Source organism: Asparagus officinalis, chromosome 10 (assembly GCF_001876935.1).
Source record: "Asparagus officinalis chromosome 10, Aspof.V1, whole genome shotgun sequence".
In the NCBI taxonomy this organism is placed as follows: domain Eukaryota; kingdom Viridiplantae; phylum Streptophyta; class Magnoliopsida; order Asparagales; family Asparagaceae; genus Asparagus; species Asparagus officinalis.
Window position 1 is genome coordinate 5,125,901 of NC_033803.1, and position 23,440 is coordinate 5,149,340.

The following is a 23,440-nucleotide window of genomic DNA, read 5'->3' on the forward strand; positions in this document are numbered from 1 at the left end:
GCCCCCCCCCCCCCCTTAGAAAACACTTTCGGAATATACTTTTCATCAAATATAGTAAACACAAATAGACAGAGATGATGAGTTTAAAAATAAATGGATGGGGGTGTTTTGGGTGTGTGACTGATGCGAAGGACATTGCTGATGGCTTTTGGGAGAAATCAGATCGTGCGAAGCTCGGACGATCTAAGAAAAGAGTATGATTTTCGGCCAGATTTCGACGTGCAACTTCCACAAACCATAACTTTTGATTCCCTCTATAGAATCACTCTTATTATATGTTTTTGGAAAGCTAGAGAAGTACTCTACAAGTCGAATGGCTTTGCCATTTCGACCGAGTTTCAGGTTCAAGGGAATTCATCTTTAGGCTCAACCTGCGCATCAAAGAGTTTTGGTTCAATTTAGTTTTTATGTAACGTTTTTTTATTTTAGGAAGTTTAATTGTTCTAAGAAAGGTTATTTTAGTACTTTTGCATTGTTTTACACCCTATATAAGGGGAATGAATTTGTGAACTCTTTACATAGGTTATTATTAATTTCAGAGGTTTTCTATTCTTAGGGTTTCTAGGGTTTGTACCGTTTTGCTCGTACAAGAATGAGTAGTTATTTTTTTTTATTACGCTTCCGCTACATCAATGACCCAATGATTAAAAAAAACCACATTGAATAATCTTGTTTGATTAAAAAAAGGAAAAAGAAAAAGGAACAAAGAAACAAAGCAAACCGGTACGCTAACTTGTATAAGGTACTAAAAAGGAAAATTACAATAATAAGTGTTCACAAACCAATCACACAATAGATAAATGCAGTTCAACAATCAAATAAATAACGAAAACTCAATCTTTTCCCAGCGAAACTATAACAAACCCAAGAACTAGAAGTATAAAAATTAATAGCAGTCCTCAAACATTTATTATGTTTTATATCTAAAGAGTTCAGTAGTCCCAAACGCGGATGTGTAGCCCGTTGGGTGCATGAATTCTTGGATATTTCATTATCACATTTCCTCCAACCTCTTCCCATCTGCACATTAAACAGATAGTACTTAGAGAACAATAAATAATTATACTGCAAAAACTTGTGTTATATATATATATATATATATATATATATATATATATATATATATATAATATATATATAATATATTTAATATATATATATATATATATATATATATATATATATATATATATATATATATATATATATATATATATATATATATCATACTCCCTTTAAAAGCCACGAGTTCGGAAAAACTTTTTTAGACAAATATACCCTTTATAGTTTGAACTATCTTATCATAATCAAATTCTAATTTTCAATGGTCAATATTACCCTTCACTATTTTGAATATTTTATTTATATCTTAATCTATCCTAATCATAATTATAATCTTATCCTAATCCTATGGAACCATGTTTAGCTTAACAATTTAAAAAACTAATATTAATAAATACATAAAACATAAAAATGATATTAGTTTGTTAGATAAAGAAATTACAAATAGATAACATATTATAATACATGAAGTATTGAAAAACCATAAAAATGTTTAAAATTGCAGAAAAGCCCTAAAAAGTTCAAAATTATAAAACTCATCCAAATATCTCAAAACTTAAAATAAAAAACATGAAATTAAAAAATTAACATCGTTTGCAAAAAATTAAATTTTACAGTTAACACCTCAATGTCTCAAAAATTATAGAAACACCCTCAAAAGTTAAATTACAGACAAGCACATTAAAATTCTAAAATTTAAAACTTACAAACAACACGGATGAATTCAAGAGTTACCATCGATACACACTAAAATTTTTGACATTTAAATTTAAATTTTTAATTAACACCCTCAATATCTCAAAAATATAGAAACACCTTCAAAAGTTCAAATTATAAAAAGCCACCCTAAAATCTAAAATTTATAAATAAAATAAGATAAATTCAAGATATTACCCTTAGACACCTAAAAAAATTAAAATTTGCCAAAATTAACCTCAAAATTTAAAAAACTCCTTAAAAATTTAAAAATCGTAAAAAAACTCTTAATTTTTAAAATTTTTAACTAGCACACATCAAATTCGTCGATTTGGTAGACCGCTAAAAATTTAATATTTTTTAAAATTAATCTATAGTTTTAATAATTGCCAAAGACACCCTCAAAATTTTAGAGTTACAAGAAATATACTAACATTAAAAAATTACCACCAACACATGAAACATAGAATTACAACTAACCAAACTTAAAAGTAATTTTTTTTAAAAACTCTTTCAAAATTTTAAAAATTATAAATCACACCCTCAAAGTTGCAAACCACAAAAAATGGGTTAAAATTTTAAAACTTGGCAAAGAAAGTGTAATTGTTATGGTATTTATATATATATATATATATATATATATATATATATAGATATATATATATATATATTAATTTTTCTAATTTTGGGATTTACTATCCATTTTCAGCATCTAAGAATAGTCTAAGTTGATACTGGTAAACAAAAACAATAAGAATTGATTAAAAACATCTAATTAATGGATAAAATTTTTAAAAATATTATAGATTAAAAATTATCAGCACCATATAAATTAAAATAATTTCATATAATTTTAGTAATAAGTTGGGGTAGCCAAAATACATTCGTAACATTAATTGATAGATGTTTAAATCCATAGAAATGATAAAACACTATAATATTATACCTTAGCATTAATTGATTTTAATTTAGAAACTTTAATCTTTGACGTTAATAATATTTATAGGGTAAAAGAATACAAGAAATTACATATGGAGAAAGTATTAGAATATTTAGAGATAACTTTAAAAGAATTGAGTTATTTCCATTAGAAATTACATATGGAGAAAGTATTAGAATATTTAGAGATAACTTTAAAAGAATTGAGTTATTTCCATTTCAAATGAGAAAGTGATGGGAATAAATCTAAAATTAAGAAAACGTCAATAAATCACTTGAATTGGCATTAACATAAGACATATCTATTAATGAACCACTGAATGAGTTACATTAAAAAAAATTATTAACTTTATCCTAATCAAAGAAAAAATCTCCTTGAAAGACATAAGAAAAATTAGTAAGTATTCATAAATTCCATACTGTGTTCTTCAAATTAAATATTAATATTATAATCTAAGAGAAATTGGTAATGAATAATGCAGGTATTTAGTTTAGATCTTTATGAAAAATAACAGGGATAGAGAAATTAGCCTGATGTCACAATTGATGTAGATGATGAAGACAATACTCTAGAATTGTCCGAGAAATGATAAATGATAAACCTGAAGAAGGATTGATCTTAACTCAATAAAAAATAAAATAGAAGAAATAAAAACAATATTTTATGAATATTTTATAGAATAGTTTAATTATTTTGAGTGAAATTAGGAATCTTTAGAAGGGAGTTTCATGAATTTTTTTCAGTACTTTTATATTCTTATGTGGATGTTTTTATCATATAAAAGTATACTAGAGTTAGCATTAATCTTTAATTTATATTTTTTTATGAAGTCTATCAATGATTAGGAATAAACTTCATATTCTCTTTTGCATCGTTTTAACATACTTTAAATCAATCATTTTGCCATATTGGTTTTAAATATTCACCTTCCTTGTATAACACTATTTTAATATTTTTCACTTTGCAATGCTATACTTTCTCAAATAAAGCTTAGTTTCATATCGGTCAAAAATAATATGAAAATTCAAATTATTTTTAAATTATATTTGTTTTTTGTCAATTCAAATATCAACATGAAAATTTAAATTGGGTGTATCTCATTTAAACAAACATAACAAAATAATCGAGATGTAAGAGTTTAAAGAAAAAAATGAGCACAAACTGCCAAAAATACTCATGGTATTAAATCACGTGCATTGCACGTGTGTAAAAACTAGTATATATATAACTCCGAGTATCTATACGGCTACGTAAATGTAAGAATGATGCATGTGTACCTGTATCTGGTAACAAAGTAGTGAAGAAATGTACAAATCTCGGCCAGGCCCAATTCCTTCCCCGGGCAGAGTCTGTTGCCGCCCCCGAATACTAGCTGATGCGACTCCGAGTTGTTATCCTTCATTTGGACGTGAAACGATGCAGTCAACGATTTGGGTATTATTATTGCGAGGAGAAAAAAAATAGATTTTTTTCTTTAATTTTATTTATAGAAATCATGATTCTATTAGTCTACTTCATGCAAACTTACCATCCACTTCCATGGATTGAAAGATGAAGATTCAGGGTCATCGTTGATCTCCGCGAAATACAGAAAGATTTTCCAGCCTTTAGGAATCACAAATCCTGGGGAAAAAAAATTAGAGTTTGCGCTAAGCATTGGTTTTTGTTCTGAAGAAAAAATTACTAAATACTGAATTTTTATCTCCGCTGAGTACACATTTGCCAATTATCGATCCTGCCGCCAAATATGAGAACCAACCTCTCATTTCTATGTCTTGAGTTGTTTTCCTTAAAACTCCATTAACAAGCGAACTTATTCTCAAAGTCTCAAAGATTACCTACAATACACAGAAAATCAATCCATAAGTTTTGCAGAAACATATAAACTGCTTTCAAACCTGTAAAAGCTCAAAATTTGAGTGTCATCTGCTTACTGCACGAGTGAAGTTCATGGACTTGTAGTCGCTCCAGTTGACTGCATCCTCAGGCAACTTCCCTTTTCTGATCTCAAGATGTTCATTCTGTAAATGGAAAACAAGTCAACGGAAAAAAGGCATTTCATCTCAACGTTCAATTAATTCTAACTACGTACCCTGAGAGCTTCAAGCGCTTTTGGGTGGTCATGGAGATACTTTACAGCCAGCATCGAAGTCATGGAAACAGAATCATAACCTGCATACATCACAGCGATGGCCAAATCGATGACCTCATTGTTGGTTATTTTTGCTTTCGATCCTTCGTCACTCCGTAATAAGTGATCCAACATGTCCTGGTGCAAGCTCGGAGAAGACCTTCTCTCCTCAATAATCTCCGTGAACATGCGTGTTATTTTCTTCCGTGCCTGGAAAAAGAGAATTTGTCAAGAATGAACGAGAAACTAATTGACTATCTTTTTTTTAATTTGAATATTTGATATTTTATTCATACAGTAATTTTTATCCATGAAGACATCTGGTTTCCATAACTGGAGGGGCTTATACCAACCATAACTATCAAAAATTTAGCGACGACGAATGGACGAAAATTTTACCTTAACTGCGTGATAATACTTGGTGCCTGGTAGCTCGATGGGCAACGAGTACACTCCGATAAAAAGCTGAAAGAGCTCGATTTTGATGGCCTCATCAAATGGACTAGTTTCAGTGTTAGCTATTTGCTTCAGCATTAACAGAAATGCCATCTGAATTGTTGGGGGAAACCATAAGAAATGTGAAATTAATATATATCTGGCGAAAACTGAATGAAGTTTAAACATGAATTTAATCAGGCTTTTATTCACTAGTAGTACTTGAAATTAAAAACATGGCCACTATTTTCTCTTCTTTCGCCCGTGTCCATAATAACGTATATGAGTTGACATCTCATTTTGTAAAAATGGGCTGCCAATCCACTGCCATGTGAGCCCCCCTGCTAGTCATATCGGTGTGCGGCTTGTTGGGGAAACTTGGATTTTTCTAAGTGAATTTTTGGGTAAATTGAGCCAAACTTTTTGGTGGGTCCTACTATCCGAAATGGATGAGATTGAGTTTGAACACGTTCTTCATTCAAAGGCAAGGAATCTGGTATACTCACTTGTCCAAATCGGTTTCCGAATGAATGAGATATTCAAGTCGGAAGATGGACCAAAACTAAAGTTTAATGAGCACATCTAATCACGAAGAATCGCAACTGTTCGGTTGAGTTGTGTCTGTTCGAACCCGAACAATCACTTCTTTTTATTCTGAATGGGTGGGTCCTTTGGTGAAGGAATGTCTTCAAAAGACACCTAGTCTCTATAAAAGTAACCCAAAATCTCATTCCCAAAAACAACTCGACATTGAATCAAATCCAGTGTGTTTAAGAGAGATCTGAATTTTGTGTTCGTTCTTCTTCCATTCGTTTTCCTTTCCGGTCAAGTGGTGGAAGACACATTTAGCTTTGATTCGCTAGTACAACTTTGCAAAAGTGCTTCTCTGAAGCTGTGAATGAGTGTTGTATCTTGGGAGACAAGACAACATCCGATCATCCTGTAAGCACCATTGCAGGGGGTGTAATTTGTCTTAAGGAGATTTGTCACTTGACGTACCTCACTCCAGTAATTCTAAAAGTCCTTTTCAAAAGTGCTTTTCCTAACAGTTCTTTCCAGGAATATTTTATTCAATTTGATTTCGGTTATTGATTTAATACTAAATTATTTTACTACGAAACTAACAATCTTAAGACAAATTAAAATTTTATTTCATCTGATTATATTCAGTAATTATTTTTGTTTCTACCGAGATCTTGATCACTAATCTTTGATCTCTCTTAATCAAACAGGAGACCCATAATTTTATTTTAATTACTAATTAATTTTGTGCATGTGTAGAAAAATGTTTACCCCTCAAGAAGGAGGAAATCAAGGAATAATGACTATTCCAAGTCAGACTATAGTGTTTGGACTGTTTCTGGTGACGAAGCATGACAAGCCAGAAAAGTTTGGTGGGAAGGACTTCAAGCATTGGCAGTAAAAGATATTCTTTTATCTGACCACGTTGAACCTGACCAAATTTCTACAAGAGGAATGTCCAGCACTAGATACCGCTGACAAGAATAGCGTTCTGGTGGTCGATGCATGGAAAAATGGAGACTTCCTTTGCTGAAACTATGTCCTGAATGCATTGGAAAATACATTGTACAATGTGTATAGTCCATTCAAGACGGCTAATGAACTCGGGCAAGTCTCGACAAGAAGTACAAAACTGAGGATGCTGGTACGAAGAAGTTCGTCGTGAGACGATTTCTGGAGTACAAGATGGTGAATGCAAAGGATGTGATCAGCCAAGTCCAGGAGATCCAACTCATTCTGAGATTGAGGCTGAAGGTATGACCTTGTCTGAATCTTTTCAGGTTGCAGCTATTATTGAGAAGCTACCTCCTGGATGGAAAGATTTCAAGAACTATCTGAAGCACAAGTGTAAGGAGATGAGTCTGGAGGATCTCATAGTCCATCTTCGGATCGAAGAGGACAATCGCTCAGCTGATAAGAGGGGTTCCAAGAACTCCTATGAGGCAAAAGCAAATATGGTTGAAGAATCCAAGGGGAAGGGCTCCAATTCCAATAATTTCAAGAAATGGAAGAGGAATGAGAAACCCTTGGGAAACAAGGGCAAGAACCAGGAAGGCACAAAACACTTCAAGGGTACTTTCTTTGTGTGCAACAATCCTGGACATAAGGTGAACGAGTGTCGCAACCATCCGAAGAACAAAAATCAGCCACATGCCAATATGACTGACCACATCTCCTCTGAATAGCTAACATGAACCTCTCTGCTGTTGTTTCAGAAGTGAACCTGACAACCAATTACAAAGATTGGTGGGTCGATACTGGAGCAACCAAACACGTGCTCGGACAGAATGTTGTTTACTGAGTACCAGAAGTTGGAACATAAAAAGAATCTCTTTATGGGAAACTCAGCATCTTCTAAGGTTGAGGGAAAGGGCAAGGTGATTTTGAAGTGGACTTTCGAAAAGGATTTGACTCTGAACGATGTGCTGCATGTTCTAGATATCCGAAAGAACCTGGTACCAGGCTCAGTGTTGAGTGAGAAGGGCTTCAAAATGGTTTTTGAATCTGACAAATTTGTACTCACTAAGGGTAGGGTTTATGTGGGCAAGGGTTACTTGTTGGATGATCTTTTTAAGGAAAATGTTGTTGTTGTGGACAAGAAGTCCCTGTACTTGTACCCAAAAATGATTAATAATAAAGAAGAGTCTTCTGTTTATTTGCTTTAGTCTTTTTTTTTGTGGCATGTCAGGATAGGGCACGTCAATTATAAGTCCTTAAGGAACTTGTCCAATCTAGGACATATTCCAAGACTTAACCTGGATGAAATACATAAGTGCAAAACATGTGTAGAAGCAAAGTATGCTAAGAGGTCGTTTCATTCAATTGAATGTAACACTAAACCTTTAGGGTTGATTCACAATGACCTATACGACTTGAAGTTTGCGCCTACGAGAGGCGGGAAAAAGTATTTCATTACTTTTATCGATGACTACACTAGATATTGTTATGTGTATCTTCTAAACAGTAAAGACGAGGTGATTGATATGTTCAAGACATATAAACCTGAAGTGGAAAATAAACTAACCAAATATATTACGATTCTCAAATCCGATCGAGGAAGAGAATATGAATCGACAGAGTTTAATGAGTTGTGTGCTAACTTTTGTATCATCCACCAAACTACAGCACCTTATACACCTTAGCAAAATCGGATTGCTGAGAGGAAGAACATAACTTTGTTAATGCCATGCTTGTAAGTTCTAGAGCACCACAAAACTTGTAAGGGGAAGTGCTGCTTACCGTTAATCATATCCTGAATAGGGTACCCCACAAGAAACTCGGTCTTATACCATTTAAGTTATGGCATAGAAGGTCTCCTTCCTACCATTATCTCAAAATGTGGCGGTGCCTTGCAAAGGTGCCAACATCACTACCTAAGAAGACCAAGTTGGGAACAAAAACTGTAGATTGAATAGCAGTACCTACAGGTTTTTGGTACATAAATTAGAGATCCCTGATATTCATGTGAACATGATTATTGAGTCAAGGGAAGTTGTGTTCTTTGAAGATATATTTTCTTATAAGAGGGATAATAGTGAGACTTCTGGGAAAAGAACACACGAAACTACGTTCAGGGATGAAAGTTCCAATGAACCAACAAACAATGAGGAAGTTGAACTAAGAAGGAGTAAGAGAATGAAAGTATCTAAATCTTTTGGTCCAGACTTCATAGCATATGCACTCGAGAGTGAACCTCAAACGTTCAAAGAGGCTATGTCTACACTAGAAGCACAAATGTGGAAAGAAGCTGTAAACAGTGAAATCGAGTCCATTCTAAGTAACCATACTTGGGAGTTGGTTGACTTATCACCAGGGAGTAAACCACTCGGGAGTAAGTGCATTTTCAAACGAAAATTACAATGCGATGGATCTATTGAGAAATACAAGGCTAGGTTGGTAGCAAAGGAATATCGACAAAAGGAAGGACTTGATTACTTCGATATATATTCACCTGTAATGAGAATAACATCCATTTGGATGTTAATTGTAATTGATGCTCTGTACAATCTACAAATACATCAAATGGACATGAAGACTGCGTTTCTAAATGGTGAATTGAACAAAGGAATTTACATGGAACAACTAGAAGGGTTCCAAGCTAAAGGCCAAGAGCACAAGGTGTGCAGATTGGTTAAGTTTTTATACGAGCTGAAACAAGCACCAAAACAGTGGCATGAGAAGTTTGATAGTGTCATGATCAATGATGGATTCACTATAAATGAATGTGTTATTGTCTGTCTATACGTAGACGACATGCTGATTCTTATGCCTAATGATGAAGTCATTAAGTCCACCAAACAAATGCTAATCAACGATTTTGATATGAAAGACATGGGTGTTGCTGATGCAATTTTAGGCATTAAAATTAGTAGAATACCGCATGTAATCTTTATATCTCAGTCACATTGCATAGACAAGATGTTAGAAAGATTCAAAGAATTTGTGATCAAAAGAAAAACAAATCATTTCCTTCCTCACATTCACCTTTGCAAGAATACAGGAGTTTCAACGAGGCAACTAGAGTATTCACAGATCATCGGGAGTCTAATGTACCTAATGAACTACACAAGACCGGATATTACTTACGCTGTAAGTAAACTAAGTAGGCACACTAGTAATCCTGGTAAAGATCATTGGTCTGTCTTACTAAGAGTAGTAGGCTACTTGAAGAGCACCAAGGATTATGCATTGAGATATGGGAAGTATCCAACTATACTTGAAGGGTATAACAATGCTAACTAGATTGCGGATCCCGAGGAATCGAAATCACCTAGTGGATATGTCTTTACTCTCGGAGGTGCGGCTGTATCTTGGAAATCCTCAAAACAAACATGCATAGCTCATTCCACGAAGGAGTCGGAGTTTACTGCATTAGATAAAGCTGGGGAAGAAGCAGAGTGGCTTCGACAATTCCTCGAGGATATTCCATTATGGCCTAAGCCTGTGCACGCAATATGCATTCATTGTGACAACCAAACAACGATTCAAAGGGCACAAAATTTTGTGTATAACGGTAAGTCTCGACATATTCGTCGCAGATACAACATGGTTAAGCAGCTGCCCTCGAATGGCATTATCTCCATTGACTTTGTGGCATCAAAAGATAACTTAGCGGATCCGTTTACTAAAGGTTTAAGTGGAGAGCGTATAAGCTGCGCATCGAGGGGAATGGGGCAAAAAGCCTAACCATACTGAGTCGACTTAATGGAAACACTCCTTAGCGACTGGAGATCTCACGTACTAAGTTTAAAGGGAAAAACTGATTATGATTGGCTCGAGGAGTAAGCACTTAGGAGCTTGTCTCTGTTTCCGTCGAAAGTCACCTTAGTCATTGATTTCATTAAACTTTAAGCGTTACAAATGAATTCAAATAACAAAAGAACAAAAGATTACAACTTTCTTGAAAATAAATACAAGATCCGTTTATCGGCTCTTGCTTGCGTGGGTTCTTTGCCGGTGCCGGGGTTAATCCGTGGACGACCGCGAATCAGATCCGGTTGATGGAAGATTGGGCAGAGCTTCTACCTCACCAAGGGGGTATTTGCTTGAAGTCCTGAAATCGACAAAGCGAAATCAGGGCTCTTCTCGAGATTAAGACAAAGCCTAATCTCAAGGAACGGACGTACGGGCTTCAGATCCTTCGAACGGCTTCTCCTTTGTGCTGAAGTTCGCCGGGATCTCGCTGTCCTTTGCTGAAATTTCGTGCTCCTTCACTCTCCAATCCAGCAGCACCTCGTCCTCTTGATAAAATTCCAGATCCAGAAAATGGAGGCCTTTGGCTCATATTTATAGGCCTCAAAATGCGGTTATTTGGATAAGAACAAGGGATTTGGCTCTATCTTTAGTCAACAGCAGCCTAACCACGTTTGAGGATGATCTCAAGTCAGTTAAGAACCCCTGGAACCGATAAACCCTGCAAAAAACCAATTAAAAACCGTCAAAACGTGTTTGGGACATTAGACTGCGCGGCAGAACAATCTGACCCGCGCTCGCGCGGGTCGGAATAATCCGACCCGCGCTTGCGCGGGTCGGAAACATCCGACCCGCGCATGCGCGGGTCGGAATCATCCGACCCGCGCGAATCATCTGACCCGCGCTCGCGCGGGTCGGATCATCCCGTCCTGCGCTTAGCGCGGGTTCGCCGACTTTTTCCCTTTTTTGGTTTCTTTCTTCCGGGATTTGTTCTTGTCGCGTATTCGATAGATTTGTTGATTTGTATGCTTCGTCGCGAGACCGATCGTCGAACGCGCGTTGGTTAATATACGCGTGCTGATCGATGCGCGCGGGCTGATTGACGTGCGCGCGTTGACTGGCGCGCACGAGGTGATTTGACGTGCACTCGTTGACTGGCGCGCACGAGTTGGTTGACGTGCGCGCGTTGACCGACGCGCACGAAATGATTTGACGTGCGCGCGTTGACCGGCGCGCACGAGATGATTTGACGTGCGCGCATTGACCGGCGCGCACGACGAGTTGGTTGACGTGCGCGCGTTGACTGGCGCGCACGAGTTGATTGACGTGCACGCGTTTGACCGACGCGCACGAGTTGGTTTGACGAATCTTCTTGACTCGCCCATTCATTGCTTCGAGTTTCGTGCGGGCTCTCGTAGACAATTTTAGACGCCTACAGTCTCCATCCTATTCGAAAGACTTCTGGGAAAAGAACACATGAAATTGCGTTCAGGGATGATAGTCCCAATGAACCAACATACAATGAGGAAGTTGAACCTAGAAGGAGTAAGAGAATGAAAGTCTCTAAATCTTTTGGTCCAGACTTCATAGTATATGCGCTCGAGAGTGAACCTCAAACATTCAAAGAGGCTATGTCTACACCAGAAGCACAAATATGGAAAGAAACTGTAAACAGCATAATCGAGTCCATTCTAAGTAACCATACTTAGGAGTTGGTTGACTTACCACTAGGGAGTAAACCACTCAAGAGTAAGTGTATTTTCAAATAAAAATTAAAATCTGATGGATCGATTGAGAAATACAAGGCTAGGTTGGTAGTAAAGGGATACTGACAAAAGGAAGGTCTTGATTACTTTATTACATATTCACCTGTAACGAGGATAACATCCATTTGGATGTTAATTGCAATTGCTGCTCTACACAATCTGCAAATACATCAAATGAACGTGAAGACTATGTTTCTAAATGGTGAATTGAACAAAAAAATTTACATGGAATAACCAGAAGGGTTCCAAGCTAAAGGCCAAGAGCATAATGTGTGCAGATTGGTTAAGTCCTTATATGGGCTGAAACAAGCTCCAAAACAGTGGCACGAGAAGTTTGACAGTGTCATGATCAATGATGGATTCACTATAAATGAATGCGACAAGTGTGTTTACACTAAGACAGTTGGAGAGACATGCGCTATTTTCTGTCTATACCTAGATGACATGCTGATTCTTAGGACTAATGATGAAGTCATTAAGTCCACCAAACAAATGCTAATAAAAAATTTTGATATGAAGGACATGGGTATTGCTGACGTAATTTTAGGCATTAAAATTAGTAGAACACCATATGTAATCTTTCTATCTCAGTCACATTACATAGACAAGATGTTAGAAAGATTAAAAGAATTTAGGATCAAAGAAAACACAAATCCTTTCCTCCCTCACATTCACCTTCGTAAGAATACAGGAGTTGCAACGAGGAAACTGGAGTATTCACAGATCATTGGGAGTCTAATGTACCTAATGAACTGACACAAGGCCAGATATTGCTTACGCTGTAAGTAAACTAAGTAGGTACACTAGTAATCCCAGTAAAGATCATTGGTCTGCCTTACTAAGAGTAATAGGCTACTTGAAGAATACAAAGGATTATGCATTGAGATATGAAAATTATCCACCTGTACTTGAAGGGTATAGCGATGCTAACTGGATTACGGATTCCAAGGAATCAAAATCAACTAGTGGATATGTCTTTACTCTCGAAGGTGCGGTTGTATCTTAGAAATCCTAGAAACAAACACGCATAGCTCGTTCCACGATGGAGTTAGAGTTTATTGCATTAGATAAAGCTGGGGAAGAAGCAGAGTGGCTTCGACAATTCCTCGAGGATATTCCATTATGGCCTAAGCCTGTGCACGCAATATGCATTCATTGTGACAACCAAACAACGATTCAAAGGGCACAAAATTTTGTGTATAACGGTAAGTCTCGACATATTCGTCGCAGATACAACATGGTTAAGCAGCTGCCCTCGAATGGCATTATCTCCATTGACTTTGTGGCATCAAAAGATAACTTAGCGGATCCGTTTACTAAAGGTTTAAGTGGAGAGCGTATAAGCTGCGCATCGAGGGGAATGGGGCAAAAAGCCTAACCATACTGAGTCGACTTAATGGAAACACTCCTTAGCGACTGGAGATCTCACGTACTAAGTTTAAAGGGAAAAACTGATTATGATAAATAACAAAAGAAAAAGATTACAACTTTCTTGAAAATAAACACAAGATCCGTTTATCGGCTCTTGCTTGCGTGGGTTCTTTGCCGGTGCCGGGGGTAAAAAGTTACCTTAGTCATTGATTTCATTAAACTTTAAGCGTTACAAATGAATTCAAATAACAAAAGAACAAAAGATTACAACTTTCTTGAAAATAAACACAAGATCCGTTTATCGGCTCTTGCTTGCGTGGGGTCTTTGCCGGTGCCGGGGTTAATCCGTGGACGACCGCGAATCAGATCCGGGTGATGGAAAATTGGGCAGAGATTCTACCTCACCAAGGGGGTATTTGCTTGAAGTCCTGAAATCAACAAAGCGAAATCAGGGCTCTTCTCGAGATTAAGACTAAGCCTAATCTCAAGGAACGGACGTACGAGGGACGGGAACGGGCGTCGGATCTCTCGAACTCTCCTTCTTTATGCCGAAGAACTCGCCAAGATCTGTCAACCCTCGCTGAAATTCGTGCTCCTTTGACTCCACAATCCGGCAGCACCTCCTCGTCTTGATAATCAATCGCCCTAGAAAATGGAGGCCTTTGGCTCATATTTATAGGCCTCAAAATGCGGTTATTTGGATAAGAACAAGGGATTTGGCTCTATCTTCAGTCAACAGCAGCCTAACAACGTTTAGAGATGATCTCAAGTCAGTTAAGAACCCCTGGAACCGATAAACCCTGCAAAAAACCAATTTAAAACTGTCAAAACGTGTTTTGGGACTTTAGACTGCGCAACAGAACTATCTGACCCGCGCTCGCGCAGGTCGGATTGATCCGACCCGCGCTTGCGCGGGTCGGATCATTCCGTCCTGCGCTTAGCGCGGGTTCGCCGACTTTTTTCCCTTTTTTGGTTTCTTTCTTCCGGGACTTGTTCTTGTCGCGTATTCGATAGATTTGTTGACTTGTGTGCTTCGTCGCGAGACCGATCGTCGAACGCGCGTTGGTTAACATACGCGTGCTGATCGATGCGCGCGGGCTGATTGACGTGCGTGCGTTGACCGGCGCGCACGAGTTGGTTTGACGTGCACTCGTTGACCGACGCGCATGAGATGATTTGACGTACGCGCGTTGACCGGACGTACGCGCGCTGACCGGCGCGCACGAGTTGGTTGACGTGCACGCGTTTGATCGGCGCGCACGAGTTGGTTTGACGTGCACGTGTTTGACTGACGCGCACGCGTTGATTGACGTGCGTGCGTTGACCGGCACGCACGAGTTGATTGACGTGCGCGCGTTGACCGACGCGCACGAGTTGGTTTGACGAATCTTCTTGACTCGCCCATTCATTGCTTCGAGTTTCGTGCGGGCTCTCGTAGACAATTTTAGACGCCTACAGTCTCCATCCTATTCCTATGGTGCACCAAGTGCGGCCTACAAATGGGTTTAGGATAAGCGTAAAGCTTTTAATGATGCTTATAACTTGTTTTCAAAAACAAGTGGAGTAGAGTAGGCTACTCTTTATAGGACGATCACCTATGTAAGTGTAGAGCTGAGGGCCGGCTCTTTGGGAATCTTTATGGAGGCTGTGATTCTCTAAAGACACTTTCTGAAACCAAGAATGTTCACAGCCAAAATGGACACAACCGAGAACCAAAGCCGATTTTGGGAAGTTGTTACGTGAAACTTGTTGACTTGGCTTACATCTACGACTGACAGTTCAAGACTTAGTTCACTGATTGGTCTAGTAAGTCTGATAAGGTTTCACTAAGGAATGTTCAAAGACCTAGTTCACCTATCCTGATGTGGCTGCTTTCCTAAAGTGCTTTTCACAATAGAGTCAGTTTTGTAGTTAGTCAATTTTCTTGAATCTTTATTCATGTGGGGGATTGTTTGGGAAACTTGAATTTTTCCAAGTAAATTTTGGGTAAATTGAGCCAAATGTTTTGGTGGGTCCCACTGTCCGAAATGGATGGGAGTGAGTTTGAATGTGTTCTTCATTCAAAGGCAATGGATCTGGTATACTCACTTGTCCAAATCGGTTTCTAAATCAATGAGATATTCAAGTCGGAAGATGGACCAAAACTAAAGTTTAATGGGCGCATCTAATCACGAAGAGTCGCAACTGTTCGGTTGAGTTGTGTCTGTTTGAATCCGAACAGTCACTTTTTTATTCTGAATGGGTGCGTCCTTTGATGAAGGGATGTTTTTCAAAAGACACCTAGTTCCTATAAAAGGAACCAAAAATCTCATTCCTAGAAACAACTTAACATTGAATCAAATCCAATGTGTTTAAGAGAGATCTGAATTTTGTGTTCGTTCTTCTTCCATTCGGTTTCCTTTCCGGTCAAGTGGTGGAAGGCACAATTAGCTTTGGTTCGCTAGTACAGCTTTGTAGAAGTGCTTCTCCGAAGCTATGAAGGAGTGTTGTATCTTGGGAGACAACGTTCGATCATCCTGTAAGCACCATAGCAGTGGGCGTAATTTGTCTTAAGGAGATTCGTCACTTGACGTACCTCACTCCAGCAATTCTAAAAGTCCTTTTCAAAAGTGCTTCTTCTAAAAGTGTTTTTCCTAACAGTTCTTTTCAGGCATATTTTATTCAATTTGATTTCGGTTATTGATTTAATACTGAATTATTTTACTACGAAACTAACATGGCTTAATTACATGACAGTGGGTTGACAGCCCATTTTGTAAAATGAGCTGTCAGTTCACAGCCATTTTCTTCTCTTTAGAATTATATACTTATCTGCTTGCTTTAATTCTCACCTCCTTTGTCTTCTTTTGGAGGTCTATGATCTTGTTATTCCAGTTGCTGAGGTAGGATCTCACAAACTGATCAACCTTAGGCAGCAGCTGGACTCTGACCATTGAAGGGCCAACATGACCAAGAATTGAAGTCTTCATGGTCTTGTGATCTGGGCCGCTCAGGGCTGCGAGGGTCTTCTCCCCCCATAAATCCATCATGAACTTTGGGTATCCAGGTAAAAACCCCTTCTTTTCATTCGTCAGGATGTATCTATTGAGTTCCGGATCCGCGCACACAACCGTTGGACTTCCCAGTAGATGTGACTTAAACAAAGGCCCATACCTGTAAACAAACAATTTTTACGTAATTAGATCACTACTTTTTCACTAGCTCGGTACTTAATTAGACTGTACTCTCTCGTATTACTCGCGGGTTCAATCTAATTAGTCATTATTTTGATAAAAGTTGAAGGAAAATGACCCCATGCTTTCCTCCCTTACAACGTGAGAGTAATTTAGGGAGAGATGTCTCGTTGACATTACTTCAAGAAACATTAACTCGTTTAAATGAGACACTCACTTTCCACTATACACTAGTGCTCAGAATGTAGTAAAGGCATCAAATATTCTAAGTAAAAAAGGTAAAATAAAAAATGGCAAAAAAAAGGAAAAACAAAATAATGTTACTTTATGTCAAAGAAGCTTACGGCCATACTTAATCTTCAAAGTTGTGATGAAGATAGAGGGTTATAATTTTATAGGTTGAGGCCGCTTTCAATGGCCAAAATCTGGACTCATTAGTAATGATTAACAATATTGTTAATCATTACTCTATATAAGATTAAAAAAACCAAAATCTTTTTTTTTTCCAATCTAGTTAGAAATTTGTGGTCTGTATAAAATTTGAACTTGAGTGACTATGATACAATGTCAAATAACCTTGCCACTACACTAAACCTCTAAAGCTGTTATGAGTGTTGAGGTGTTGATGATTATAATTATATTCTAACACTTCAGATGACTATAATTTTAATATGTTGAGATGCCTTGAATCCATCGACTTCTTATGTCAGCTCATCAATCTAGTCGTACTACGAATAACCCAGCACAGGGGTCTCGCTTCCTGGTCAGTGAGCCAAGGGTCCAGGGGGCGGCGCGCCCTTGGCTGGGGGGGGGGGGGGCCAGCGCCTCGAAAGTCCACGGTATACATCAGGTTCTGTATTTGGTTTTATTACTTGGGCCCTGTTATTTAGCGCCTAGGATTTTCTGGAGTGCTATATAAACTCCTTTTGATGTAACTTGTATTTTATAGTCTCACATATAATAAAATATCTCTCTCTGCTCGTGGACGTAGCTAACACAACATTAGTGAACCATGTAAATCTTTCGATCTTCACTTTATTGTTATTTTTATCGCATCTGTTCCAACATAATCAATGTTATAATTATATTCTAACACTACATATGACTATAATTTTAATCAAAGTTATATTTCATCCGTTCTAGGGACTGTTTGGTTGGATAAAGATAGAATTGCAAGGATAATTAAGTAGAGCAACCAAATTTATAAAATGCATTGTTTGGCTTTAATTGGGCTAATTGGACTAATTGTCACTGTATTTACTAATTGTCACTATATTTATCTCCTCGTCATTGGACGGTCATACATATGTTTTATTTACTTTAAGGATCGATCATGTAATTAGATACTAATTGGATCGCTAGTCACTATTACCTTTTTATGTTAATTTAAGCTCTATATTTTTCTTCATTTTAAGAAATACAACATTCTCAATGTGTCATGATATTTTCAAGAATAAAATGGCAAATCGAATATAGTTACCCAATAAAAGTTCTCAATATTGATAAATTTTTTATTTCCAAAAGTGATCAAGATGTCACACATAGGACAAAGTCTGTTATGTCAAATGGTCAATATTTTTTATGTCACATCACTACAATCCGTTATATAACTAATGAAAAATATTAGAAATGATTAACGATCCAATTAGTACTTAATTACATGACTAGCTTTCCAAACAATTAAAATGTAGATATAAGCATCCAATTAAGGGATAAATATAGTGATCGACCATCCAATTAACTCATTCTAAATGGGTTTGTATCATAAAGAAAGGAACCTGCAACAAATGCTATGATCAATATGGTAAGGGGCTGTTTGGTTGCACACTTTTTGAGAAAACTCTTCTCAAAACATCTGACAATGACAAATTTGTAATTAAGAGTTTTTCAGAGATTTCTGTAAATTGTGTTTGGTTCAACAAAAAAATTACAGAAATATTTTCTATAAAATATCAAAACCTACCAAATTTTACAAAAAGTAATTTCCTCTCAAAATGAGAGGAAATCACCAGAAATCTGACACATACCATATTTAATTAAAAACCTACCAAATCTTGTTATTTTCTATAAAGTTATGAGCTATTTTTTTGTTTTGAACCAAACAACCAAATTACAAAAAACAAGAAAATTGGTACTTTTTGATTTCTCAAAACTTTTCCTATAATTTTTTTAAGAAATACAAGGAAATCATATTTTAGGTGGAAAACATTTCCTATAATTTCTAGAAATTGAACCAAACACCCTCTAAGAGGAAAAGCTAAGAAATTAAAAAAGAAACTTGAAAAATAGAAATAAGTTTAACTCATCTGATAAATCTTTTAAATCCACATAGGAAACCACTTAGACGCAAGTTTCCTTATACGGAAATTAAATTACGTAGTGGCTGCACACTAAGGCTGTTTGGTTGTATGTTTTTACCATGTAAAAGGATGGAAAGTGTAAAAAAGTGGGCCTCAATGTCAGCTTTCATCACTTTCAATTGTTTGTTTGTAGTTGTGAAAATAGTGTAAAGTGATTTCATATGCTGATGTGGCTTGTAAAGTGATTTCATTAAAAAAAACATGATTTTAGGAGAAAGCTGACATTGAAGTTAGAAAAAAATAATAAAAAATAATTTCAACCAATATGATCATTTGAGTAGGGACCACTTTTTACACTTTCCAAACAAACAATTAATGTTACATTTGCAAACCAAACAAGCAATTTATGATTCCAATGGAATCAAAAACAAACAAAGAAAAGTATACAAGTGAAATTGATGAGGTGGACAACAACTTTCCAAGTTGTGTCATAAATACACAATTTTACCAACAACAACCAAACATTGAACTTGCATCAGAAATATATTTTTCGCAATATAATTGCAGGTATGCAAACAACAAATTTGAAGTTGATTTCCTGTTGCAAATGTTGCACGCAACATCTTAATATTAATACAGTCTATTTACCAAACAAATTTGCAAAAGATTATTGTAGTTAAAAAAAAAATCTCACCTAGACGTCCGATTCTTCATGAAGTCTGGCCCTTGCCAAATAAACTTAATTGACTCTCCTAATATTGGCCACCCCATGGTGCCTGGAGGCAACCCCTCCTTCCTATATCTCATCTCATTCCAATTCAAGAGTGCACAAAAAATGAACAAAAAACCCAAACCCAAACCAAGAATCACTTCTAATAAAGCCATTAAGCTCTCGCAACTCGATCACCTCTCTTTAAGCTAGAAATGAGATTACTTGTTCTGTGTTCTCAAAAGTCCGTGTGTATTTATAGGCCTTGATCTAAGAAGTTATATATTAATTAACCCGGAAGAATTTTCATTTTTTTTTCAAAAATAGAGATAAAAAATGGAGATTTAGCCAACTTTAAAAATAAAAATAAAAAAACCAGTCGTTTGAGTACTAGGTATTCTTAGGAGTTAAGTAGTAGTATTTATTTTATTTTATTTTATTTGGGGTTTAATCCGTTTTTAGATGCATGGATCGTGAGTTTACCTCATTAAATATTCCTCGATCTACTAAGTTCTAACTAAGAAAGTGCAGCGGCGACCATAATTTTATATTCTAACAAATAAACAAATGATAAATTTTACTAAACCCCTTATACTGTCTTTTTTTTTGAGATAACCTCCTTAAGTACTTTATAAATTCGGAAAAAACTGCAAGTTACGCACAGTTGTGGATGAAAGACAAGAGATGATTGAGGAAAAAGGAGTAGTTACGCAGGAGACCTTGTTTCTCCTCTTTCCTTCTCCTTCCACCTATATCTGTCCAAAAAAAATTTAAGGCTAACAAAACAACGCATCAAACTTAAACAAAAAACTGAGATCAACAAATTAAATAACATGCCAAACTTATAAAAAAAGGCTCATATTAATTTCTAAAGTTAAATGTTACTTTAGACTTTTTGTGCTAACTATAAAACTAAAATATTAATTTTAAAAGTTTAAATATCAACTTTAACTGTTAAGTATTAACTTCATCGTGACTTTAAGAGATGGTCATTTTAGCCAAAAAGAGATGACCTTTAAAGAATGCAACGACGGTTATGGAAGAAGAAGGATTAGTGATGAAAGAGGAACAATAGCATAGGAGAAGCTATGAGTCTATGACCATAAAAAAATAATGATGCAATGGTGGAGGTGGCGACGTAAGAGATAAGGGTCGATTGAGTAGAGAGAGGAGGAAGAGGGAGTATGATTTACTGGTTTATAAGAAAAAAGGGACGAGAAGTTCAGGGTAATAATTGTTTGTAAATAAAGAAAAGTGGTCTCTCCCTGCTGACGTGGTTTTTCACTTGAGAAACTGAGTCATGTGTTTTTTTTGGTCAATGAATGAAAACTTTATTCATCACCAAATATAGAAATGAATGTGCACATCCAGTTACAAGAAAACTAAAACTGGTTATATCACCCCAGTCAACAAACCTTTACAAACTCTCAATGAAATCTTTCATATGATGTGGTATATTTTCATTCAAAATCTTTGTGTATATACATATCTTCACCGCACGGAAAAGCTATTCAGGCCCTCGAGCTTTCTGCTGAAAAATTCTTTGATTTCTCTCTTGCCATAGGAGATAAACAGTGTAAAACCCCAAAAATTTCTACAATAAATTTGTGTGAATTATTAATAGTAAATATTTTCCTTGTGATGAATAATCATATATATACACATATATATGTCATATGAGTGTAATTATCTGTGTTTGAGAACCCAACAAGTGATTTTAAGTGAGAGAAATCGAGTGTTATGGCCAGCGTGTGAAATGCCCAGCAGCAGGCATTTTTGTGCTGCGCGGTCGACCGACGCGGTCGACCGCACAGCGGTCAGAGAGCTTCCAGGTTTTGTTTTCTTTGCGGTTTTGTTTCGGGTCTTTTGGGTTTCGGGTCGGGTTAGGGAGTTAGTATTTATACCAACTCAACCCAGGAGAGCCTCTCTTCACCTCAGGCTCAAAACCCTAGCCCCCATCTTTCAAATCTCAAACCCTAGCTGGATTTGGTGCTTAGGAGGAGATCTGGAGGATCTTTTCAGCGGGATCTTGGATTGGCAGCGTAGAGAATCAACCTCCTGCAGATCTAGGGCTTCCGTCAACACCCAAGGCGAGTAATTTCTCGCCCAACCCCCACCCCTTTCGTTTTCATGTCAAGAACTGAGTTTTTATTGGTTTTTATGGAGCCAAATTCGTATTTTAGAATAGCTAATAGAGTATTGTGGCATAGAATATGGATTTGGGATTTTATCTGTTTTAAAAACTCACCAACGTTTCCTGTTAACAGATCTAGATCTGAAAATACCTAGGAAAGGAGTAAAAACCCTGTTTTTATTGTTAACGATGAGTAAATCATGTTTATACATTTATGGAATCTTGGTGGCAAAGTTTTAAAGGTTTATTTTTCGTGATTTTACTGATCTGCCGCGACGGTCGACCGCGGCGCCCTGGCGGTCGACCGAAATGCCTCGTGTCAGAGCGCGGTCGACCGGTCCGGTCGACCGCCGCACAGTCTGTCTGATTCTGTCTGTTTGTCCATGTTCGAAGTTTTGGCCTGTTATTTGACTCTGGTTTGAAGTCTTACTATGTATTCATGCATGATAGATGACCTGAGGGTATGATTTGGGGACTTATACACTGTTCGAGTGTGGATTGATATAAGTAGACTTCTCTATATACATCATAGCGATATTTCCACTATTTCACAGTCCTCGTGTTGGACTATAATCCATAGAAGTCCTCGTGTTGGACTATAATCTATTTCAGTCCTCGTGTTGGACTATAATCCATTTCAGTCCTCGTGTGGGCTATTTGCCACTTATTCTATGAGTTGGAAACTACCTTATATAGTTCCTGTTTCGGACACAGTTCTTAACCCTGCATATGACCTTCTCACAGAAGTTCACGACATGATTTTGACATGACATTCATGTAGGCTATGATATGGTACTGCGCTTGTGTTCTGAGATTTGTTGTATTTCATTTATTATTGTTCCTATATTAGAACCTCGGGTTTGGCGATTAGGGGTTTACAATTTGAGATATAAGGTATATACATGAGGGTTTCCTTGTCTGGATTATTTCGCTTGACATACCTATTCTCGTGTTGTAAATTTCTAACTACTAAAACCCTCTTTAGCAAGACCAATGATTTTAGATCTATTATATATTAACTGTATTTTCTTATACAACAAGCCCTTTCCCTTGGGGTTGGTTGTGATGTTACTCGCTAGCGCTTTGACGCTCGTTGTCCCTCCCCCTTTCAGGTCACGAGCCAGGAGCACGGAGAGCCGCAGGTTGATAGTGGACCACTTTAGTGTTCAGCTTTACATTTTTAGCTATGTAATAATTTCTTTGGGCTCCACTGTAATTGGTATTATACATTTGAGGACTATACCATAGATGTTGTAAAGGTTGTATGCCTTATATCCTTCATTCAGACTTGTTGTATTTGAGGTTTGTTGAGAACCTCAGTATTTTCATTTCAGACATTGTCTTTGTATTTTCTGTATGTTGGATGATGAAATAGTATTTCGATCCCTATCATTTCATCAGTTATCTCTTATATTATCTTTTACTTGCTTTTTGTACCTACACCTGTTATTGACTCTACTAGAGTGATAGAATTGTGATGGTGAAACATGTTATTGCACGGTGTGGTGC

At 36.8% G+C, this 23,440-nt stretch overlaps 1 protein-coding gene across 1 annotated transcript; it reads right to left on the bottom strand.

The window, feature by feature from the left end:
- Positions 779-19,973, bottom strand: LOC109825906 (cytochrome P450 85A1-like). Its single transcript, XM_020392819.1, has 9 exons — positions 19,783-19,973; positions 16,447-16,768; positions 5,229-5,378; positions 4,791-5,039; positions 4,633-4,719; positions 4,458-4,536; positions 4,227-4,321; positions 3,976-4,094; positions 779-1,020 (listed from the first exon to the last, which is right to left on the bottom strand). Exons 1-9 carry the CDS (start codon positions 19,971-19,973, stop codon positions 933-935), a joined length of 1,380 nt encoding a protein of 459 aa, XP_020248408.1. The 3' UTR covers positions 779-932.

Excerpts from the sequence above, each read along its gene's own strand:
- LOC109825906 (XM_020392819.1), bottom strand. The coding sequence starts at position 19,973 with ATGGCTTTATTAGAAGTGATTCTTGGTTTGGGTTTGGGTTTTTTGTTC. Across the intron at positions 16,769-19,782 it reads ATGAAGAATCGGACGTCTAG|GTATGGGCCTTTGTTTAAGT; the intron begins GTGAGATTTTTT and ends GTTTGTTTACAG. Across the intron at positions 5,379-16,446 it reads TCCAAAAGAAGACAAAGGAG|ATGGCATTTCTGTTAATGCT; the intron begins GTGAGAATTAAA and ends CCAACAATTCAG.